This window comes from Opisthocomus hoazin, chromosome 1 (genome assembly GCF_030867145.1).
Source record: "Opisthocomus hoazin isolate bOpiHoa1 chromosome 1, bOpiHoa1.hap1, whole genome shotgun sequence".
Classification (NCBI taxonomy): Eukaryota; Metazoa; Chordata; class Aves; order Opisthocomiformes; family Opisthocomidae; genus Opisthocomus; species Opisthocomus hoazin.
Window position 1 is genome coordinate 135,740,485 of NC_134414.1, and position 17,472 is coordinate 135,757,956.

The 17,472-nt window shown below is 44.2% G+C and overlaps 2 protein-coding genes across 6 annotated transcripts in view; one reads left to right on the forward strand and one right to left on the reverse strand.

Annotated features, from left to right (window-relative positions):
* Positions 1–1,082: 1,082 nt before the first annotated feature.
* Positions 1,083–14,998, forward strand: LOC104328250 (beta-1,4-galactosyltransferase 3). The gene is made up of 6 exons (XM_009933241.2): positions 1,083–1,601; positions 8,475–8,710; positions 9,603–9,793; positions 10,354–10,476; positions 13,280–13,384; positions 14,328–14,998. The coding sequence occupies exons 1-6, from the start codon at positions 1,364–1,366 to the stop codon at positions 14,467–14,469; spliced, it is 1,035 nt and encodes a 344-aa protein (XP_009931543.1). The 5' UTR covers positions 1,083–1,363; the 3' UTR covers positions 14,470–14,998.
* A 1,083-nt stretch (positions 14,999–16,081) lies between these two features.
* B4GALT4 (beta-1,4-galactosyltransferase 4) overlaps positions 16,082–17,472 on the reverse strand; it is a 35,349-nt gene continuing 33,958 nt past the window's right edge. For all 5 annotated transcript variants that reach the window (XM_075437061.1, XM_075437035.1, XM_075437044.1 and 2 more), the window contains 2 exons: positions 17,056–17,160; positions 16,082–16,617 (listed from right to left, as the gene is read on the reverse strand). In XM_075437061.1, coding sequence (XP_075293176.1) covers positions 16,476–16,617; positions 17,056–17,160 — 247 coding nt within the window. In that variant the 3' untranslated portion in view covers positions 16,082–16,475. The remainder of the gene's footprint in view (positions 16,618–17,055; positions 17,161–17,472) is intronic.

Consider the following 17,472-nt stretch of genomic DNA (forward strand, 5'->3'; position numbering starts at 1 on the left):
CCAGAGAAGGAGACTCCACAACTTCCCTGGGCAGCCTGTTCCAGTGCTCCGTCACCCTCAGAGGGAAGAAGTTCTTCCTCACTTTCAGATGGAACTTCCTATGCTTCAGTTTCTGCCCATTGCCCCTTGTCCTGTCGCTGAGCACCACTGAAAAGAGCTTGGCCCCATCCTCCTGACACCCACCCTTGAGATATTTACAAGCATTTATTAGGTCCCCTCGCAGCCTTCTCTCCTTCAGGCTGAACAAGCCCAGCTCCCTCAGCCTCTCCTCCTAGGAAAGATGCTCCAGTCCCCTCCTCATCCTCGTAGCCCTCCGCTGGACTCTCTCCAGTAGCTCCTCATCTTTCTTGAAGTGGGGAGCCCAGAACTGGACAGAGTACTCCAGATGGGGCCTCACTAGGGCAGAGCAGAGGGGAAGGAGAACCTCCCTCGACCTGCTGGCCACACTCCTCCTAATGCATCCCAGGATCCCATTGGCTTTCTTGGCAGCCAGGGCACACTGCTGGCTCATGGTCAACTTGTCATCCACCAGGACGATCTGGTTAAAGAAATCAGCTGCTAAAGGGATGGGCACAAAAGCCGACATTTTTGCGGGCAGCAAGGCTGTGGCGGGAAGCCCCGCACCGTGGAGGCTGCACTGCTGCAGGCAGAACGCGGTGCGTCCGTTCCAGCCCGCCTCTCCCTGCTCAGCTCTGTGGGCTCTGTGGGCTGGCGAGCCGCGGTACAGCTCAGCCCCACAGCCCCGTTACCCGGCGGCCGGAGGGCCGCCACGGCGGCGGGGCCGCTGAGGGAGCCCAGGGACTACATCTCCCAGCATGCCGCGCGGCGGCTCGACACCCCCCCCCGGCTCCGCCCTGCCGCTTTGCACGCTGGGAGCTGTAGTCTCGCCGGGGACGAGGCGCAGCGGGCGGCTGCGTGGCGGTTGGGCACCGCGCGGAGGGAGGGCGCGCTCTTCCCTCCTCAGCCCGGGGCTGGGGCTCCGTGAGGCGGTGGGGTTCCGGGCCCGCCGCCCGCCCCTCCGCGCTCCGGCCCTCCCGCCGGGCCGGCCGGCTGCCCCGCCCCCGGGGGCAGGCCTAGCGGTGTGAGGCGCGGCCGCCGCCTGCCGGGCTCGGGGCCGCTACCCCGCGGCCGTCCCGCTGTGGGCGGGCGAGGAGAGCTTGTTCTGCCCTTCAGTCCGGCGTGCGGCGCTGGCAGCGGGCAGGGGCGGTTTGGCTCCGAGAGGGGAGCTGGGAGGGCGCGCTGCCGCCTCGGAAAGTTTCAAGAGGAGGAGGTGGAGGTCTTCCCTGCAGGGCGGTGTAGCCCTGGCCGTGGAAGGGCAGCTCAGCTCCTCGCCGGCCTGACTCCAGAGCATGGGCTGAAAGCGATGTCCCTCTCTCGGGTCGAAAATCCCTGCTTCCTGCTGCTTCTGTTCGTCTGCCAGGCGATATTTATCCTGATCCTCTACCGCGGTGGGCCTTCGAACGTGTTTCGTGGGTTTTTAGAGTCCCGTCAGGCTCTGGATTACTCGAGAACTCACGATGTGTATACCAACCTCAGCTTGTTCGCCCGAGCTCCCAACGAAGAAACGATGCCGTACTGCTCGGCGCAGTCGCCGATATTCGGTAGGTATCGATGCACAGCGTCCGCAGCACGGCGTTGGTACGCGAGGACGCCGGGCACTTTGGAAGTTGTGGATCTTTCAACTTTTCCACTTTAAAAGTGGTGTCCTGGGGTAACACGCTGACAGAACTGTGTGTTAACTGACTCATCTTTATTGGTTGTACGAGGAAAGGTATTTTGCTGATCTGCAACCTTCCAATATTGAGGATTTGGTTACGTAGAGATTGTACAACAAGAGTGAAGACAGTGCATGGTGTTAATACCAAGTTAGTAACTTTTTTTTTTCCTTAGCAGTCCGATATGAAATGTGCCAACAGTTGTACTTTGATAACTGCAGAATTTTGCCCTCTGACTCACTGCAACTCCTGGGTTCTTTTGTCTCAACCTTGTATCAAGCCTGCAGTTCAATATAAATTGATTACATTAACTTTAAATATCGTTTGTATGAGAATGTAGCTTGGCACCTTGCTCTTCACGTTGATCTTTTTGGCCTGTTATTATGTGTCCTTTAGATGTAGAAACTTCTCCTTTAGACTTAAAAGTCTGGTTACGGGTTAATTCGTGTTTACACCAGGACCAAATCAGATCTGTTCCTAAAGGCAGCATGAGTCCAGCTCCTACGCTACTAAAACAGTTGAGGAACTTTTAAGTAAATACAAAATCAACGCCATAAAGCAAGTTTGTTGGTAGCGAAGCGGTGCCTCTCTGGTAATAGTGAACCAGTTCCACTCACACAGCCAAGAACGGCTGAGTTCTGTAGGCATCCACTTGCAGTGGGTGTGGGGATGCCTAGTTCTTAGAGTACTGTGTAGTAAGTCACCCTTGTCTGTTTCTCCATACTGCACAGGTTTCTGCATATCTAAGTCTTGCACGTAACTAATCTGGGAGTACTACTTCATAGTTGCCCTGCTGTTCTAGGAAAGCTGATCACCATGCGTGGAGCACAGTGAGAGCAAACGGCTGACTTTGGTTCGCAGGTGGAAGTACTGTGGAAAGCTAGCACTGTGGTTACTCTTGTGTGAAGTTGCTTACTGAGGTTAGAGAACTCTGCTGGGACGCCTTGGATGAGCCTTTTTAGACTGCGGTCTTGGTAATGATGCTTGTTCTTTTGGGAAGTTTCCTTCCTCTGTTGCTGAAGTGGAATGAAATACATGCAGTATGCACCATGAAATTGTATGATAACTTTGGGGTATATGCTTCAGTTTTTCCCTAGAAGGCAGCTCTACTAAATACTGAAATACTGTGAGTACAGAGCTGTTTGCACAGGTGCCAGCTGTAACAGTCTTAGTGCAGTCTCTGTTCATCACTAGCTACAGGCCATCAGTTCTTCTGGGAAGTTACAACTCTATGTTTCAGACTTAATTGTTTTACTTGAAAAAGCACAGCAGAGATCTGCCTGTACCCTGATTGTCTCCACGGCTAGTAAGAATCCGCTGTCCTGAAAGAGAGTCAAATGAGAAAGCTTTGGTCTTAAGAAACCCTCACTCTCCCCACCCCACCCCCAAAAAAAGAACCCCAAACCCCAAACAATCCTAGGTGCAATTCTGTGCAGCTTGCCTGCAAACCATCAGATAAGCAAGACTAGTTTTGTATGGAGGAGGCAGACACAGAGTAAAATTACACTAATCAGTGCTCTTGGTGCTGTGAAATCTTTGTAAGACCTTCTCTTCTGCCCATGCCTGGGAGCGCTGAGAACAGAGGGGATTGGCCTGCATGTGGTATTTCAGAACTAAACTGAAAATAAAATGTTATAGACAGAAACAAACAGTGAGTTGACTGGGAAAAAAAAAATACGAGGCAAAGTAATTTTTTATGCACCAAAACTTCCACAATTAGAGTTGAGCTTATGAAGCACTGTTGCTGTGAGACAAATCATTTGGAGCATTGATACAGATTCCGCTTAATAAAAAAAGAGCTCTGCTACAACTTAACGTTTACTCGGTGATGCTTCTCATATTTAAAGGGAAATAAATTATTCCTTTTGGCATTACTATATGCCAGCCTCTTCTCGGTGGCTTGTTTTTGTGGGGTTTTTTTTTCTTTTTTTTTTTTTTTAACCTGAGAAATACGTGCTACTCTGCAAGGTAGTTGCCCTTTGTTTTTTATTTGATGGGCATATATGAATAGATAGATAAATACTTTATAAATGTCTTTGGTTGTTATTATCTTCTCTCAAGGGACTGATCTTTCTTGGAAGTATTATATCAGAGAGTACGATGCCTTTTAATATAAATTTCATAAACTCCATTAAATGAGATTTCAAATCAATTCTTGAGGGCTCCAGTCTCCAATTCAGAGCTGGTAATAAGTCACTGTGTCCACTCCAAACTGTGTTAAAGTAACTGGAAGAATGCCAAATGGCTTAAATGATTTCTGCATCAGGGCTTTTATGAAGCGCAGTGCTTTTTCCACTTATGTGTATAGTGGATAATTCCAATAACTGGTTGAATGTAAGATCAACTTGCAGCTCATCTGTCTCTTTCCTGCCTCCTGAATCCACAGCGTCTTGGTTCTTCCAGGGCTGTGGAGTAAGAATTAAAGCATAATTGGTAATCATCTCTGCCTTGGAAGAATTAGGCTTTTGCTGACTAATGTTACTTTTTTAGTGCCTAACTTAGTGGTGTCCATTGAACCTTTTGTGACCGACACCTTGAAAAGCCTTGTAATAGATACTCAGGGTCTTCATTAATATTGTGAATACATTACACAAGTTTGGTCAAAGGTTAAGGCTTCTACGCAAATAACCAATTGCCTGTTTCCTCCTTGTTTTTGGAAAAAGCGAAGTGTTTATATGCCCCAGTTGTGTTTACTCAAACTTAACAAAGTAGCATGTAAATTCAAAATCAGACTTTCTCACATTGCATGCAAGATGTGTTGGTTGTTTCGGTTCATCTTTTCCTCTTACCAGGAAGAAGCTTGATGCTAGAAGACTCAGGGTTTGTGGTTTGGGGCTTTTTTTGTAAGAAGTACTTTACTTCGTGCATGTCTTGTGCTGAACGAGTTGGTTTGGCCCTTGAGGACTTTAATAGTTGAAAGTTCTATCTGTAACTCTGCTGTTTTAACTATGCTGATGCTATGGAAGAATTTTTTTTCCAAGCCCTTCTTGTAGTAATTAGTCTCTTTCACTCCCATCTGTCATAACCTTTTCATGAGTGTGACCATCTGTTGTGGTAATGAGTAGCTCCTGCTGCATTTCCTAATGGATGCGCTCCTACTACAGTTTCGGATTGAAAGAGAAGTAAAAAGGTGGTAATGCTGAGGTTTATTTTCAGCTGCATTTGAGGCAGCCTTGTGTTCTGTCACTAGAAACTGCTGCTTAAATGAAGGCTGTTGGTCTGCCTTTTTTTTCTTTCATTCAAACAGTGGTAAGCTCTACAAATATGACTCTGTTCATGTAGTGTGTGGTGCTGCGCTTCCTCGGTGAGGTATTCGTCCATGCTACTGGTCCCGTTTGTTTAGCTTGTGTAAGTTCTACTTATTCTGGTTGAACTCAGTAATTATAGCTGCTAACTCTAAATGTGTAGCGAGGAGTTTAGAAGTCATGTAGTTTCTTTCTTAAGATGTGATAGATCTGGTCAAAATCAATAGATCCTCCTCATAGTCAAATGTCTTGCCTAGGAAGTAAAGCAAGCAGGCAATATGCTGTCACTGGCACCAGCTAACAATACAGACAGGGAATTGTTTTAACTCTACACGCTGAAGTTTCATACTAATTAAATGCCCTCCGTGTGATGGTACAGGCACAGAAGGAGTTTAGGAACCAGGCTACGCAGAAACTGCTGGGAGACTTCAGGATGTTGATTCTGCACCTTCTCTGTATTGGGATGCTGTGCTTTGTAGCATGTCTAAGACGGGGTTTTCCTCCTTTCCCAAAACTGTGCTTTAGCAGTTTTATTTTGCCTTATTTGGTCCAGCCTGCAACTGTTCTGTTCACATCTGGGATTTAACTGGATTACAGTGCGTTAGCCTTTTGTGAGTTGGGCAGCAAGGAGACCCGAGAGCCAGAATTTAGCTTGTGGCCAAGGAGCGTAGGGTAGCCAGAGGTTTTGGGGATGTAAGTCACAGACTAACTTTTTTCTGTTTCCTTGGCATATACTGCATTGAGTTTGTGAGCCAAGTTGTTTGTAGTATGGAGCCAGGCAGCTCAGAAGAACACGACATCTTGAAAAACCTGAAAAAAAGCAGATATTGCTCTCATGGATCATATGCTTGGGTATGGAAGGAGACAACAGGAGTAAAACTTGCGTGTTGTGTTACTCCTACCCTTATATTAAAATTTAGATTTTTTTTTTTTTAATTTAAGGTTTATCGCTACACAATCTTAGTCTGCAGTACAAGAGCCCCAGATGTGTTATAGAAAACAAGACCTTGCCTTTGTGGGAGAACAAAAGGGATTAATTCCCTTTCTTATATTTTCCTTGGAGCAATGATCTGTAGTTGAAATCCAATCTGGAAATAACACTTCTTTAGCAAGGTCCACTTGTCACATCAGTGGCTAATGGTGCTTTAGTTAAAAGATCTGATAATCAGCGAGTTCATAAATCTAAAGAGCAACATAAATTACAAGTTAAAAACAATGTTGGACTGAAATGTGGTGGTCTTAAAGGCAGAACAGGAAACTGCGTAGAAGTAGGTAATAACATCATAAAATCTTAATGATAAATGTGACCTAGATTCAGGGGCCCACAGCATGATTCTCTGAAGAACTACTCTTCTGTTTCAGGTTTGAAGGTATGGCAATGTACTCCAGTTTCCTGCTGAGGGTAACAGTCAAAATCAAATTCCTCCTGCATTTTAGATGCTTAGGGAAGGATTGAGACGTGATACTTAAGAGTCAGCTTTTGCAAGATATTGCTGAGAAGCAAAATTCAGGTTTTCCTTTTAAAAACAAACAAAAAAACAACCAACCAACAAAAACCATGAAGTGGGATTCCCAGGGGCCAGAGTTTTTTTGACAGTGTGAGGAGTGGGATCAGTGGCTGTTCAGACTGACCTTCAGGAAGTGCCATTATGTGTGTTTCTTGAGGAGGAGACACTTATCAGTTATAGGTTTGCCCATCAGAAATGTGAGGTGTACCAACTTCCACATACCAGCAAAATGTTTCCCAGTTCTGAATGGACAACTTGAATCTTATACTAAATTCGGTCCCTAAGCCTTCTTAGCGCTCGTAAAAAAAAAAAACCGCAACAGAACAATGGAGGGGTGTTGCTTCCTTCTGTGTCAGTTAAACAGGATGTGGGTGAACACAGGCTCATTTTTTTTTCGTTAGAATTGTAGCAGAGACTTGAATGTAGGATGGGCTGGAAGAAGTATCTTCTGGACTCACCTGCTCAAGTACTTAATTAGACTTAAGACACACCCGCACCTTTCCCTGCTCAAATTCAAGCTACTAAACACCAAGCCTAAACGTTTGCTTTCCCAGGCTTCACTATTGGAAGTTTTTTGAGAGAATAATTTATTTCAATCGTTTAAGAGGGAGTCTGACTTACAAGATGCTGAAAACTTGGTTTAAGACAGCTATAGGATTAACTATGAGCTTGGAAGGAAAATAAAAACTTATTTATGGTTATTTAAAACCAAAACAAAACAAAACGCATCAACTTGCCTCACAGGCTTCTGGTGCAAAAAAATATTTTGTCTTTGGATAGCATGGCCTGCAGGGAATTGTTGGTCCTACTTAAAGCTGTCATTTGAAATTGTCAGTTTTTAACTGTCACTTAGGTAAAGGTTTCTTCCTACTTCATTCAGGTAATAGATTTTAATCTTGTTCTGCATTTGTGCTTTGTTTCCTTAGAAGCTGATAGTGGTTGGAAACCACTAAGACACACTGCTTTGTGTATAAATACAACTCTTCTGCTAGTTCTGGAACCTTGTCTCGCTGCCCAGAAGGACAGGCATTTAAAGAACTATGGGATTTGTTTGTTCATATTGTTACAATGCGAGACTTGTGTTAAAATGGTGATTGACACTTTACATTGATTCGTTCTTACTTGTGACTTGTAAAAAGCTTTTTACATCTGAAGAATGGAAGAATTCAGATAAAAATGCAGAATTAATTTTTTTAATTAGGTAAAAACTGTTAAACATGCTGGATATGTTTTGCATTTAAAATCAAGGTGCTGAGTAGTGGAACTATCTTATGTAGTTTCTTTTGCTACCCTGTGCCTGTTCCTGAAAATATGTGACATCTCTGTTCTTCGTTCTCAGTTCTGTCATCTGCTTCTCCCAAAATTTTGAAGTACTGCCTGCTTAGCACAGTGTATATCATTAAATAGTAGAGCAAATACAGCCCTTTTGGCATGTGATTTTAAGATCAAATTGAACTTGAAACCTAACATTTCCTCAAGTTCATATTCATCTCCGCTTTAGACTGTTTCTCCCCCAGCTCGCTGAGTATCCTTTTGGACATGGTTGTCTTTGAACCTCCTCTGAAAGAGGCTTGGAGACTTTTTCCATGTGGGTAGCAAAAGCAGACATGTCTGTTTATCGCGATTCATTTTCAGAGCTATTCTTGCAGTGAATACATTTATTCAAGGATCCCATCTAAGCAGCACCAGACAGAAGGTTTCCTTGTGTAGTAGGGACCCAGTACCAGGACAAAGCAGGCTGCGCAGGAGCCGCGTGAGGCTTGCTGGCTGCGCTGGCACTCGGGATGCTCGCTGGGTGATCGCCTGCTGGGGAGCCGTGAGGAGGTGACCAGCAGGCAGCGGTGGAACTCATCATGTGGGCGCATCTGTGTCATGGTGTGAACTGTTCTGTGCTATGGTAGAGCTGGTGTCTTTAGTAGTAAAAAGTAATCTAGCTAATCTGATAGGCTTGAGTGGAGGCTGACAAACATCATTGATCTTACTTTGTTTTCTGTCTCTCCTTACAGTTGGTCCATTAACCATCACCTTCAGGGTGCTCCATAGTGAAAGAACAATCATCAAAAAAAATCCTTTTGTTCAGTCTGGTGGCCGCTACAGACCACCTCACTGCGTGGCCCGCTACAAATCGGCCATCCTTGTAGCCTACAGGAACCAGGAGAAGCACCTTCACCATCTGCTCTACTATATTCATCCTTTCTTGCAGCGCCAGCAGCTCAGTTACAGCATCTACTTGATTCAGCAGGTAACTCTGAATTGGATGTGCCTGGTGGTGTAACCGAGCTGCCCGGCTGAGGGTTAGCTTCTGAACAAGAAACGTGAATCTTCTAATGTGGAAATAGCATTTTTTGCGTGAGTTTAGAGCAGGTCAGTTATATGCTGTCCCATCTCCTTGGCTGCTAATGGTTGAAATATCATATCACTTGTCAAGATCATCGTTCTGCTATTGATTTGTTCTGCTTTTTCTTTTTTTTTTTTCTTCTTCTAGAGGAATAAAGTTGTCATTAAGTGGTAACTTGTATTTCCATCTGTTCAGGAGTTGAATGTGGTTTGTCGATACCTTGTCAGTGTGGCTGCTGACCAAAACTCTTGAGACTAAATGTTGAAGCGGATATTTTTAGTCTCCATCAAATAAAACCATCTGGCTTGACCCTGCTGTGGGCCAACCTTTGCAGGTCAAACAGCCATTTTTAACTGACCTGAGCTGGTATTGCAAAAAATCAGTGGTGAGAGAGCAAGTTTGGGATTCATTAATTAAAACTGACAGATGATTGGGAGGGAGAAGCTTTAGTATTTGTGACCAAGATCTGTTTTCTCATTTCTAAGCTGTAATAAGCAGTAGTCGGGGGAAAGTGTTGATGTGCAGATGTACACCTGAGCATTGACTTACTGGTCTCTTAAAAGTCAGCCGCCTGCAGGTGCCCACGGTATAGCCCCTGACACAGCAAAGCTTAGAATTGCTGAGAATATCATGAAGAGAATGGGTAAAATTTTCATAGTCTGGGGCATGACGTTTGCAGCCAGTGTTGATTCATCCCAGTGCCATTCAATTGAATAAGGCTTTTTTACTAACATCAGTTTTAATTGACTTACCCCTTTTGTTGCTTTGGTGAAGAAATGTAGGTTTTCTTTTCCAGGTGGGGAACGGTACGTTTAACCGAGCAAAGCTGCTTAATGTTGGTGTCCGGGAAGCCCTGAAGGATGAAGACTGGGACTGCCTTCTCCTGCACGATGTGGACCTAGTACCTGAGAACGATTATAATCTCTATGTTTGCGATGAATACTATCCCAAGCATATGGCTAGTGCCATGGATAAGTTTCAGTACATGTAAGTGCCTCCATTAGCTTTGGATCTGTGTATCCTAGTTGGTTTATGTTCTGCATAGAAAGTATGAATGGGGACAGTGAAAGATACAACCTTTAAGAGGGTTTTTTGTTTGTTTGTTTTGCAGTAGTGACTTCCCTAGAAAAGGCTATTCTTGACCAAAGTAAGCAATCTTGAACAGTTCCTTGCCAGCAGTTTGCTGTTCCACTCTTAGCTCAGCAAATGACTGGCAGATTTCTGTTTGCTTTTCCTTCCAGAATAAAAGTATAGAGTGGGAATGACTGGATTACGTGGAAGATGTGTGATAGTATGAGGGTATTTTGAACTAGCTCAAGATGTGAATTTCAAAACCAGTTTTACTTTGGTCTGGGGGCCGGGAGAATGACGAGGGGGGACAGCACACGATAGAAACTACAGTGTTTGTGCTCTTTTGGAGTTTGTCACTGTCATGACTGTCTGTAAGGTATGCAATAAATAGATACATGACTTGGATCACACTAAGTTTGTGGAGGACTGGTATAAGCCTTCAATATTGATGCTTTTCTTTTTCCTCTCTCTTTTAGTCTGCCATATAAGTCCTTTTTTGGGGGTGTATCTGCTCTGACTCCAGAACAGTACATGAAGATGAATGGGTTTCCGAACACATACTGGGGCAGTGGTGGTGAAAATGATGACATTGCTACAAGGTACGAATGCACGGGACAGGCTTAAAATGGAACCAAGCTGGCTAGTGAAACATACAGCATTACCCCAGGAAAGGAACTAAGATGGGGTTCCTTAACATGCTTGCAGTATCACTACAATCTAAAATGCTTTTGGTGTTGGGGGTGGTTAATGTCACAAGATGCTCAGAATCTATGAATCCAATCACTGTGTGCTGGGAGGACAAAGCTTTCCTCAGACTCTGGAGGGCAGAATGTTACTCCTTATCCTTGTGCCTTCAGTCGCTCTGGAGCATGTCCAAGGAGTTATAACCACCGGTAGTTGCCAAATGACTCCAGTGATATGCACACCCCGAGGGAAGGAAGGCATCTGCAAGCTTGACGAATAAGAAAACTGAGAAGGTACTTATTAAATTCTCGGGACAGTTGGGAATTTAAGTTATGTTGGGCATCTAGGTTGCTCCAAGTATTATCTAATCACCAAGACTTGGAATTAAGGAACACAAGGAATTTTAACTTCTTTCTTCAGTGCTGGGTGATGGAGGAGCCTGCATACTATTGTGAGTCAGTGATGGCAAGATCTGCTGTTTTTTCTTGTACTTTTGTTGCCATGGCAGCAGCAAGCTATAGAAGTGAATACAATGAGTTTTAGTTCCAGGTACTCTGCCTAATGCGAATTCTTCAAGTAAAAAATCATGGCTGTAGCTTCTTTACTCAGCTTTTTAGGTGCACTGTGCACCTTCATCATTCTGCACTGAGGCAAGCTCATGGGGAGTTTATAAAACCGTACTGACAATAAAGGCCTTGTGTGTTTTTTGGTCTTGCACAGTGTGACAAGTTACACGGTTTCGGTGGAATGTTCTGTTCGAGGACTGTAGGAGTTTTTACAAAGCAGTATTCTTCTGGGAACTGCAAATCAGATTTTCTAACACAGAATTCCTCCTTTTCCTTTCAGAGAAAGCTAACTAAAAGGGTACATGATTGTTTAGAGATTCAGCATTTACTAAAGGAATGGAGTGCCAGGAAAATAGGTCTTTAAATCAAACACTACAATGCTGGGTCTATTCAGCTGTTCTTAGTACAGCTTGGGCATCTAATGTGGTTTTCAGTATCAGTGGTAGAGTCATGTCGGTTGTACAGAAATCTCTTCAGGCAAGTGGGTTACGTACATCCCAAAATGGCCCTTTCTTGAAGGGAAGTAAATCGTGTGTTGTTTCTCTGAAAATTTATACTAACGATTAGCAATGTCCTGGCCGGCGGGTACATGGAGGCCGTGGACAGTGCCTGTTAATGATTTCTTCACATACTGGAGTCTCAACCTGCGGAAGTTGGGAATGAGCTGGCTGTTTTTGAATGGGCAGCTCGATGCACTTACTGGGATTTGGATTTTTAGGAGGTGCTAAAGCACTTCTTACCACATAACAACAAAATTAATTAGTATTTGAAACTGGACACTGAAATGGAAAAAAAAAAAGTCCCACGTAAAGATTTTATGCTGGGATACTGCTTATTAAAGCAGAGTTAGTGGGGGGAAAAAAGAAAAGGCTGCTACTTACAGCTGACAGACTGTAGTACTCTGTACTATGAGTCCTAGCAAACACCAGGATCTACCTTTTATTAAAAGAAAACACTACTCTAACTGGAACCACTTGCATGTTAACATTATCAACTACAGGGAAGTCTGTTGGGTTCTTCTTAACAGTTCAATATTACGATCTTCATTGAATCTTGAAATGCAAAAACTGTAACAGCAAAGCTAGTTTAGTGTTCTTGCTTTTTCCTGTCTTCTTGATTGAATGTGCAATAAGCTTGTGTTCAGAAAACAAGAAACCTTGTCTAAAACTCAATCTGAAATACTAGCATGTCTTCCTGTCAATGAAGCGTTGTAATCATTTGATGGCTCTAGACTAACAAATATTTTCAGTTCTGTAGCCTCTTCCAGCTTTCTAACGTTCCAGTTTCAGTGCAGCTTGCTGCTGCACCAGATCTCAGTGGAAGGCAATCAAATGCTGCAAACATGCCAGTTAGATAACCTCCACTGAGCAAACATTCGTTCTTATGTTCACAGGAATTTTCTCTGTGGTAACAGAGGTTTGCTAGCCCCAGCACTATTACAGGCACTTTTCATTGGTAAACTAACAGAGATGACATCAGCAATCAGTTGCTTGAAAGTCACCCAGAATGGTGATTTTTAGGAGCTCTCTTCTGGAATTCTGAGCCTTCGGTTCACTTTTTTCCTGTCTAACTGTCCTGCAGCTGAGCAGCTCACATCTGTCTGGTGCCTGCGTTAATCACTAATCTTTTATGAAGCCAGTCCTCTAATCAGGGCATCTGAATGAAGGGCACTTCTCAAAGAACAGGGAGAAGCCTAATCTCAGTCTGAAACGCGTGACTGGCTTCCTTTCAGAAACTGCCGGGTTGGAGGTTTTGCCCTTTTATTTTTTTTCCCTCTTAAGTTTAGGTACTAGACCTCTAGGCAGTAAGAGCTCTGGTCTTACAAGGAAGTGAAAATAATGCTGAATTGCCAGATTCATGGAAATTGCTCCTGAATGCTCTGTATGCTGTTGTTCATTCCCTGCTTGCTCTAATCCTCTTTGCACCCTGCCAAAGCACACTGCAGCTGGGAGCTTTCTATCCCCAGCCGGGTTAGAACCTGCTAGAGCAGACAATGCGGCACTGTGGTGGTAAAACTCGTTCCCTTCAGCTTCTGCATTTTGCTTTGATTGCATTAACACTGAAAATAATCTCTGACTTTGAATTTCCCTGTAACTAAGCCTAGAAATGACATCTTTATGTCTAAGCAAACATTTTGTTTGTTGTTTTAAAGGATTCAGTTAGCAGGAATGAAGATAGTTCGGACGTCACCTCACCTTGGACGCTACAAAGTGATGGACTACAATGAAGGCACAGAGACACAAGAGCCTTGGAGAAGGTAACTGTGGGGGGGAGCAGTTAGGAGGGTGCTCTTTGCCTTGTGGCAGGTTGATTGTTACCGTCATCTTCCTCGGAACAGGCAGAAAGTATGCCACTGCTTGTTTTTTTGCTTTAATGTGGCTATTTGAAGAAGGCTCCCAGTCAGTTTCAACTGAATGATTCTGCACCTGTCTCTTCATTTGAAGGGTTTCTCCTAGTTTCCTACTGTTAAGGACACGTGGGAACTAGGAAGCTAACACAGATGTAAGCATCAAATTATTCAAGGAATAAAACTTTAAAAAAAATACTGCCTGTTGTAAGTAGGGAGAGTTCAGTTTGAAGAGGCACTTTTGATACAACCTCCCTATAATAAAACCTTGCTCCTCCATCTGTGTGGATTTACAATGTGCCATTAAAATAGTGGAAAGCAGTACTCCAGTTTGAAGACATGAGGAAGGTGCTATGAGAGACCTTAGCAAAGACTCAGTTTTTATATAAAAGAGCTGGAGGAGGGTGTTGGGTCAAGCATGGTGGAAACTTCTGATACCAACACTGCAGGCTTCCCTCTGTCATCTCAAAACTCAGGTTTCCGTAACAACCCTGCCTTAAAACCTACCTGCAGCAGCCTATGTACACCCTTGCTGCAAGCCTCTGTGTCGCACTCCCAGGTGCTGCCAGTGTCTTGGGTTTTTGCAGACTGTAGTTGCCACCTCACTGGTCTCCCTGTCTGATTCAGTTCCAGTCCAAACTGTCCTCCTGTAGAATACTCGGTGTGAACTCACTCTAAAATGCCTTCTCTCTCTAGTCTGTGTTACGTGATGAGAATTTTCTTGGCGTGTTTCTGCGAGCAGCTTTCATCTGCTGAGTCCTTACCCCCTCTGGAAGACTATTTCTTCTGCAGCTTCAGCTGCAAACATCACCTCTGTTCTTCTATCTAACTGCAGGTATTCTTCCTTCTTCAGGCCTACGTCCCGACACAACACCAGAAAAACATGGAAAGATGATGGAATGAATTCATTAGAGTTCAAGCTCCTTTCCAGGACCAAGCATCCTCTTTATACCAACATCACTGTGGACATTGGATATGTTCCTCCATTTTCTTAAGAAAACAAAAGCAGAGTTTGGGCTCAGCATGGCAGTATGCATATGGGCATTCAACCTCCACCTCCTGTTGCAGTGTGGGGTCGGCGTCACCCGAGACTAATCCTTTTGTCTTTCATGCATTTCACTTTTCTTCTACCTGTTTAAGATTTAGAAGAAAAGGCTTCAGGAATAAGGTATGATAGCTAATACGCAGGCTGTGGCCTACTGGAAAAATTGTCAAGGCACTGTAAAACTGAGCCAGACCTGCCTCCCAGCCCTCGGGTCATCAAGGTCTCCTTGACAGAAAGCTGACCCAAGTTTTCTGGAACCTGTGTTCCACAGCTGGGTAGCTCTGTCCTGCTTTGTGCCAAAGTATTAATTGGGATGCAAGCTCTTCTGTCAGACAGGCCTCTGACATGCTGTATTTTGCAAAAGTGTTGAAGCCCGTTCCAGTTTTGTAAATATCGGTTGTGAATTTGAGTAAAATAAGTTTATGTGTTTGGGTTAAGATTTTCTAGCATATTTAATAAGAGTGTAATAAAGGAGAAACCAGACACAACCAGAGCTTAAGTCCTTGTTTTTTTATGGCCTGATCCATCAGTGTTCAAAATGTTTTTATTGTAGCTGTAAATAATTCAGGCTGAATGGAACCTGAGGCTGTCACCCAGCCTAACCTCCTGCTCAGACTAGGGAAATCAATCCACTATTTCAGCTGTTGCTCAAACAATTATCTTTCAAGGTTGATCTGTCTTCAACATAAAATACTTCTGAGAAATGAAATACTAGTGGAAAAACTAAGTCAAACTTGTCAACAGTGGAGCTGTGACCCTGGCAGGAACGCATTTGTACTTACTTGACTGTGAGACTGATAGAGTCTGCCCAAGACCTTGCCCCTTCTGTATAGAGAAAGAAAGATTAAAGTCAGGCAGTAGCCCTGCCTACACCAGGTCCAATTGTTTTGCAAGCATGTCACAGGGTATTTTTTTTATTGTTCCTTGTAGATACTAAAATTCCCTGTTCACTGACAAGCTGCATCTATCCCACTTAATACCCAAGAACTTATTTAAAACTTCAGTCTTCTCTACAGTTGAAATAATGTGTCAACTGGCTAGAGAATCATTCAATATTATAGTAAGCAGCAGTTGTTTTTTGTCATGTAATTCTTCATATATATTGTGTCCTAAACAAAACTCACCCAAGCCTCGCTTCACATCTACCTGCAAGGGATGCACATCCGACAACCGGCTGTAACAACACTGCTCTCATCAAGATTTTTGCAGGAATCTGTAGCACAGTAGAACAGTGAGTTGTCCACAGACTTTCACCAGTCTTCCAAAACACGAATCACAAATAATAATGGCCTGGGTATGGCATATGAACATGCACTCTGCTAACAGTGTGGCCCAAAGCATTAAAAAATGGGGACAGGAATTTCTTTCCATCTGACATAGTTGGCCACTGCCTTTCCTTCCAGATCTTCCCGGAGTAGCACACAGCCTGCAGCCCACTGCAGAACCGAGACTTTCATTTTGCCACAGGACCCTTCAGTAGTCCCACAGCAGGGTGAGCTGAGCTCATGAAAGACAAGAGAGGCCTTCTGAATTCAATGGAGTGTATTTATTGAGAGATTTTTAACATCTCCTCACCCATTACCATTATTGCCCTTCCCTCACCCATAAGCAGTTTTCCCTCAGGCTGGAAAAAATTAGCTTTTCTCAGCAAGTTTGTAGTTGGTGAAGAATTCTTAGTTCAAGTCCTTCCACCTGACCAGCCCAGACAAGGACACTTTGGCAGGTGTCCCAGCGGAAGGTGCACAGAAGAACATGAGGACCTGTTCCCTCAGGTCAGTCCACATCTCTGCTCCTCAGAAAAGGAAATTCTCAACCAATCAGTTAGATGCTGTGAAGAAAAACTTTCTTCTGTGCTACTGAAGTACTCTTCAAGCAGAGCGCCAGGAGTCATCTGCTGTAACAGCGACTACAAACACGACCTGTTGCCATTTCCTGTGACCTGTGTGGTGCTCATCCTTATGAGACCTTGGGCTGCACGCTGAAATCCACCGTGACGTTGATGTATAAAGGGTTATGTTCCACTGAGAGCAGTTTATATGAACAAGAGTTCAGCCCATCTGTTTTCCACGTTCTAGACACCTGATGTAGAAGCTTCATCCTGAGGACAAAGAGGAGAAAAATCTTTACTGACGTGCATAGGAGAGAAGTTCTGAATTCTCTGTCACTACTAGTAAACTTGGAGGCAGAGCTACTGCCATTCCGTATCTACTGGGAATGTAAAAGCCCTGCTCCTCCTGTCCTCAGCATGGACAACCAGGCATGGGGAAAAAAGAACTTCGGTTTAATCTCTGAAATCACACGCTCAAATCATACCCATCTAACTGTAACTGCGGAAGTTTCTAAGGAACATCACCCAGTCGATTCTAGGCAGATCTCATGTACAGAATAGCTGCCAGCTGCGAAGAGGGGTGTCCGCCAGAGCCTCTGTGTACCCCAAAATGCCTGTCTGGCCTAGAGCAAAGAACTTGGCCCCCAGCTGCCTGGCTCCTAGCCACATGCCAAGACAATGCAAGGTGGAACACTATTCTCGACTCACCTCTCTCTATTCTCCTCATTACCATTGTCTCGTTTGTGGAAGATCATTGTGTACCTGGCTACATCAGCAGATGGCCTCACCACTCTCATCTTCTGCATCTCAACCCTGGAAGAAAACAATAGTGCCATGAGCAAGACGTCACCTATGAACAAGCTCTCAAGGAAAAATACAACATGTGGAGACTTCATCTCTTGTAGATGCCATCAAAGCAAGCACAGAGGACTGTGCGAAACTCATCTTCATCTCTTCCACAACCCATTTTGCCAGAGAAATGGGGCTCAGAGTTGTGTTTCTGGAGAACAGGTCCAGGAGGGTGACCTATACCCCTTTCTTTTGAACAGGGGCAGGTAGCTACTAGAGTAGAAATCACGTAGAGCTTTAAGCACACATTATACAACAGAGTACATTTAAATTAGT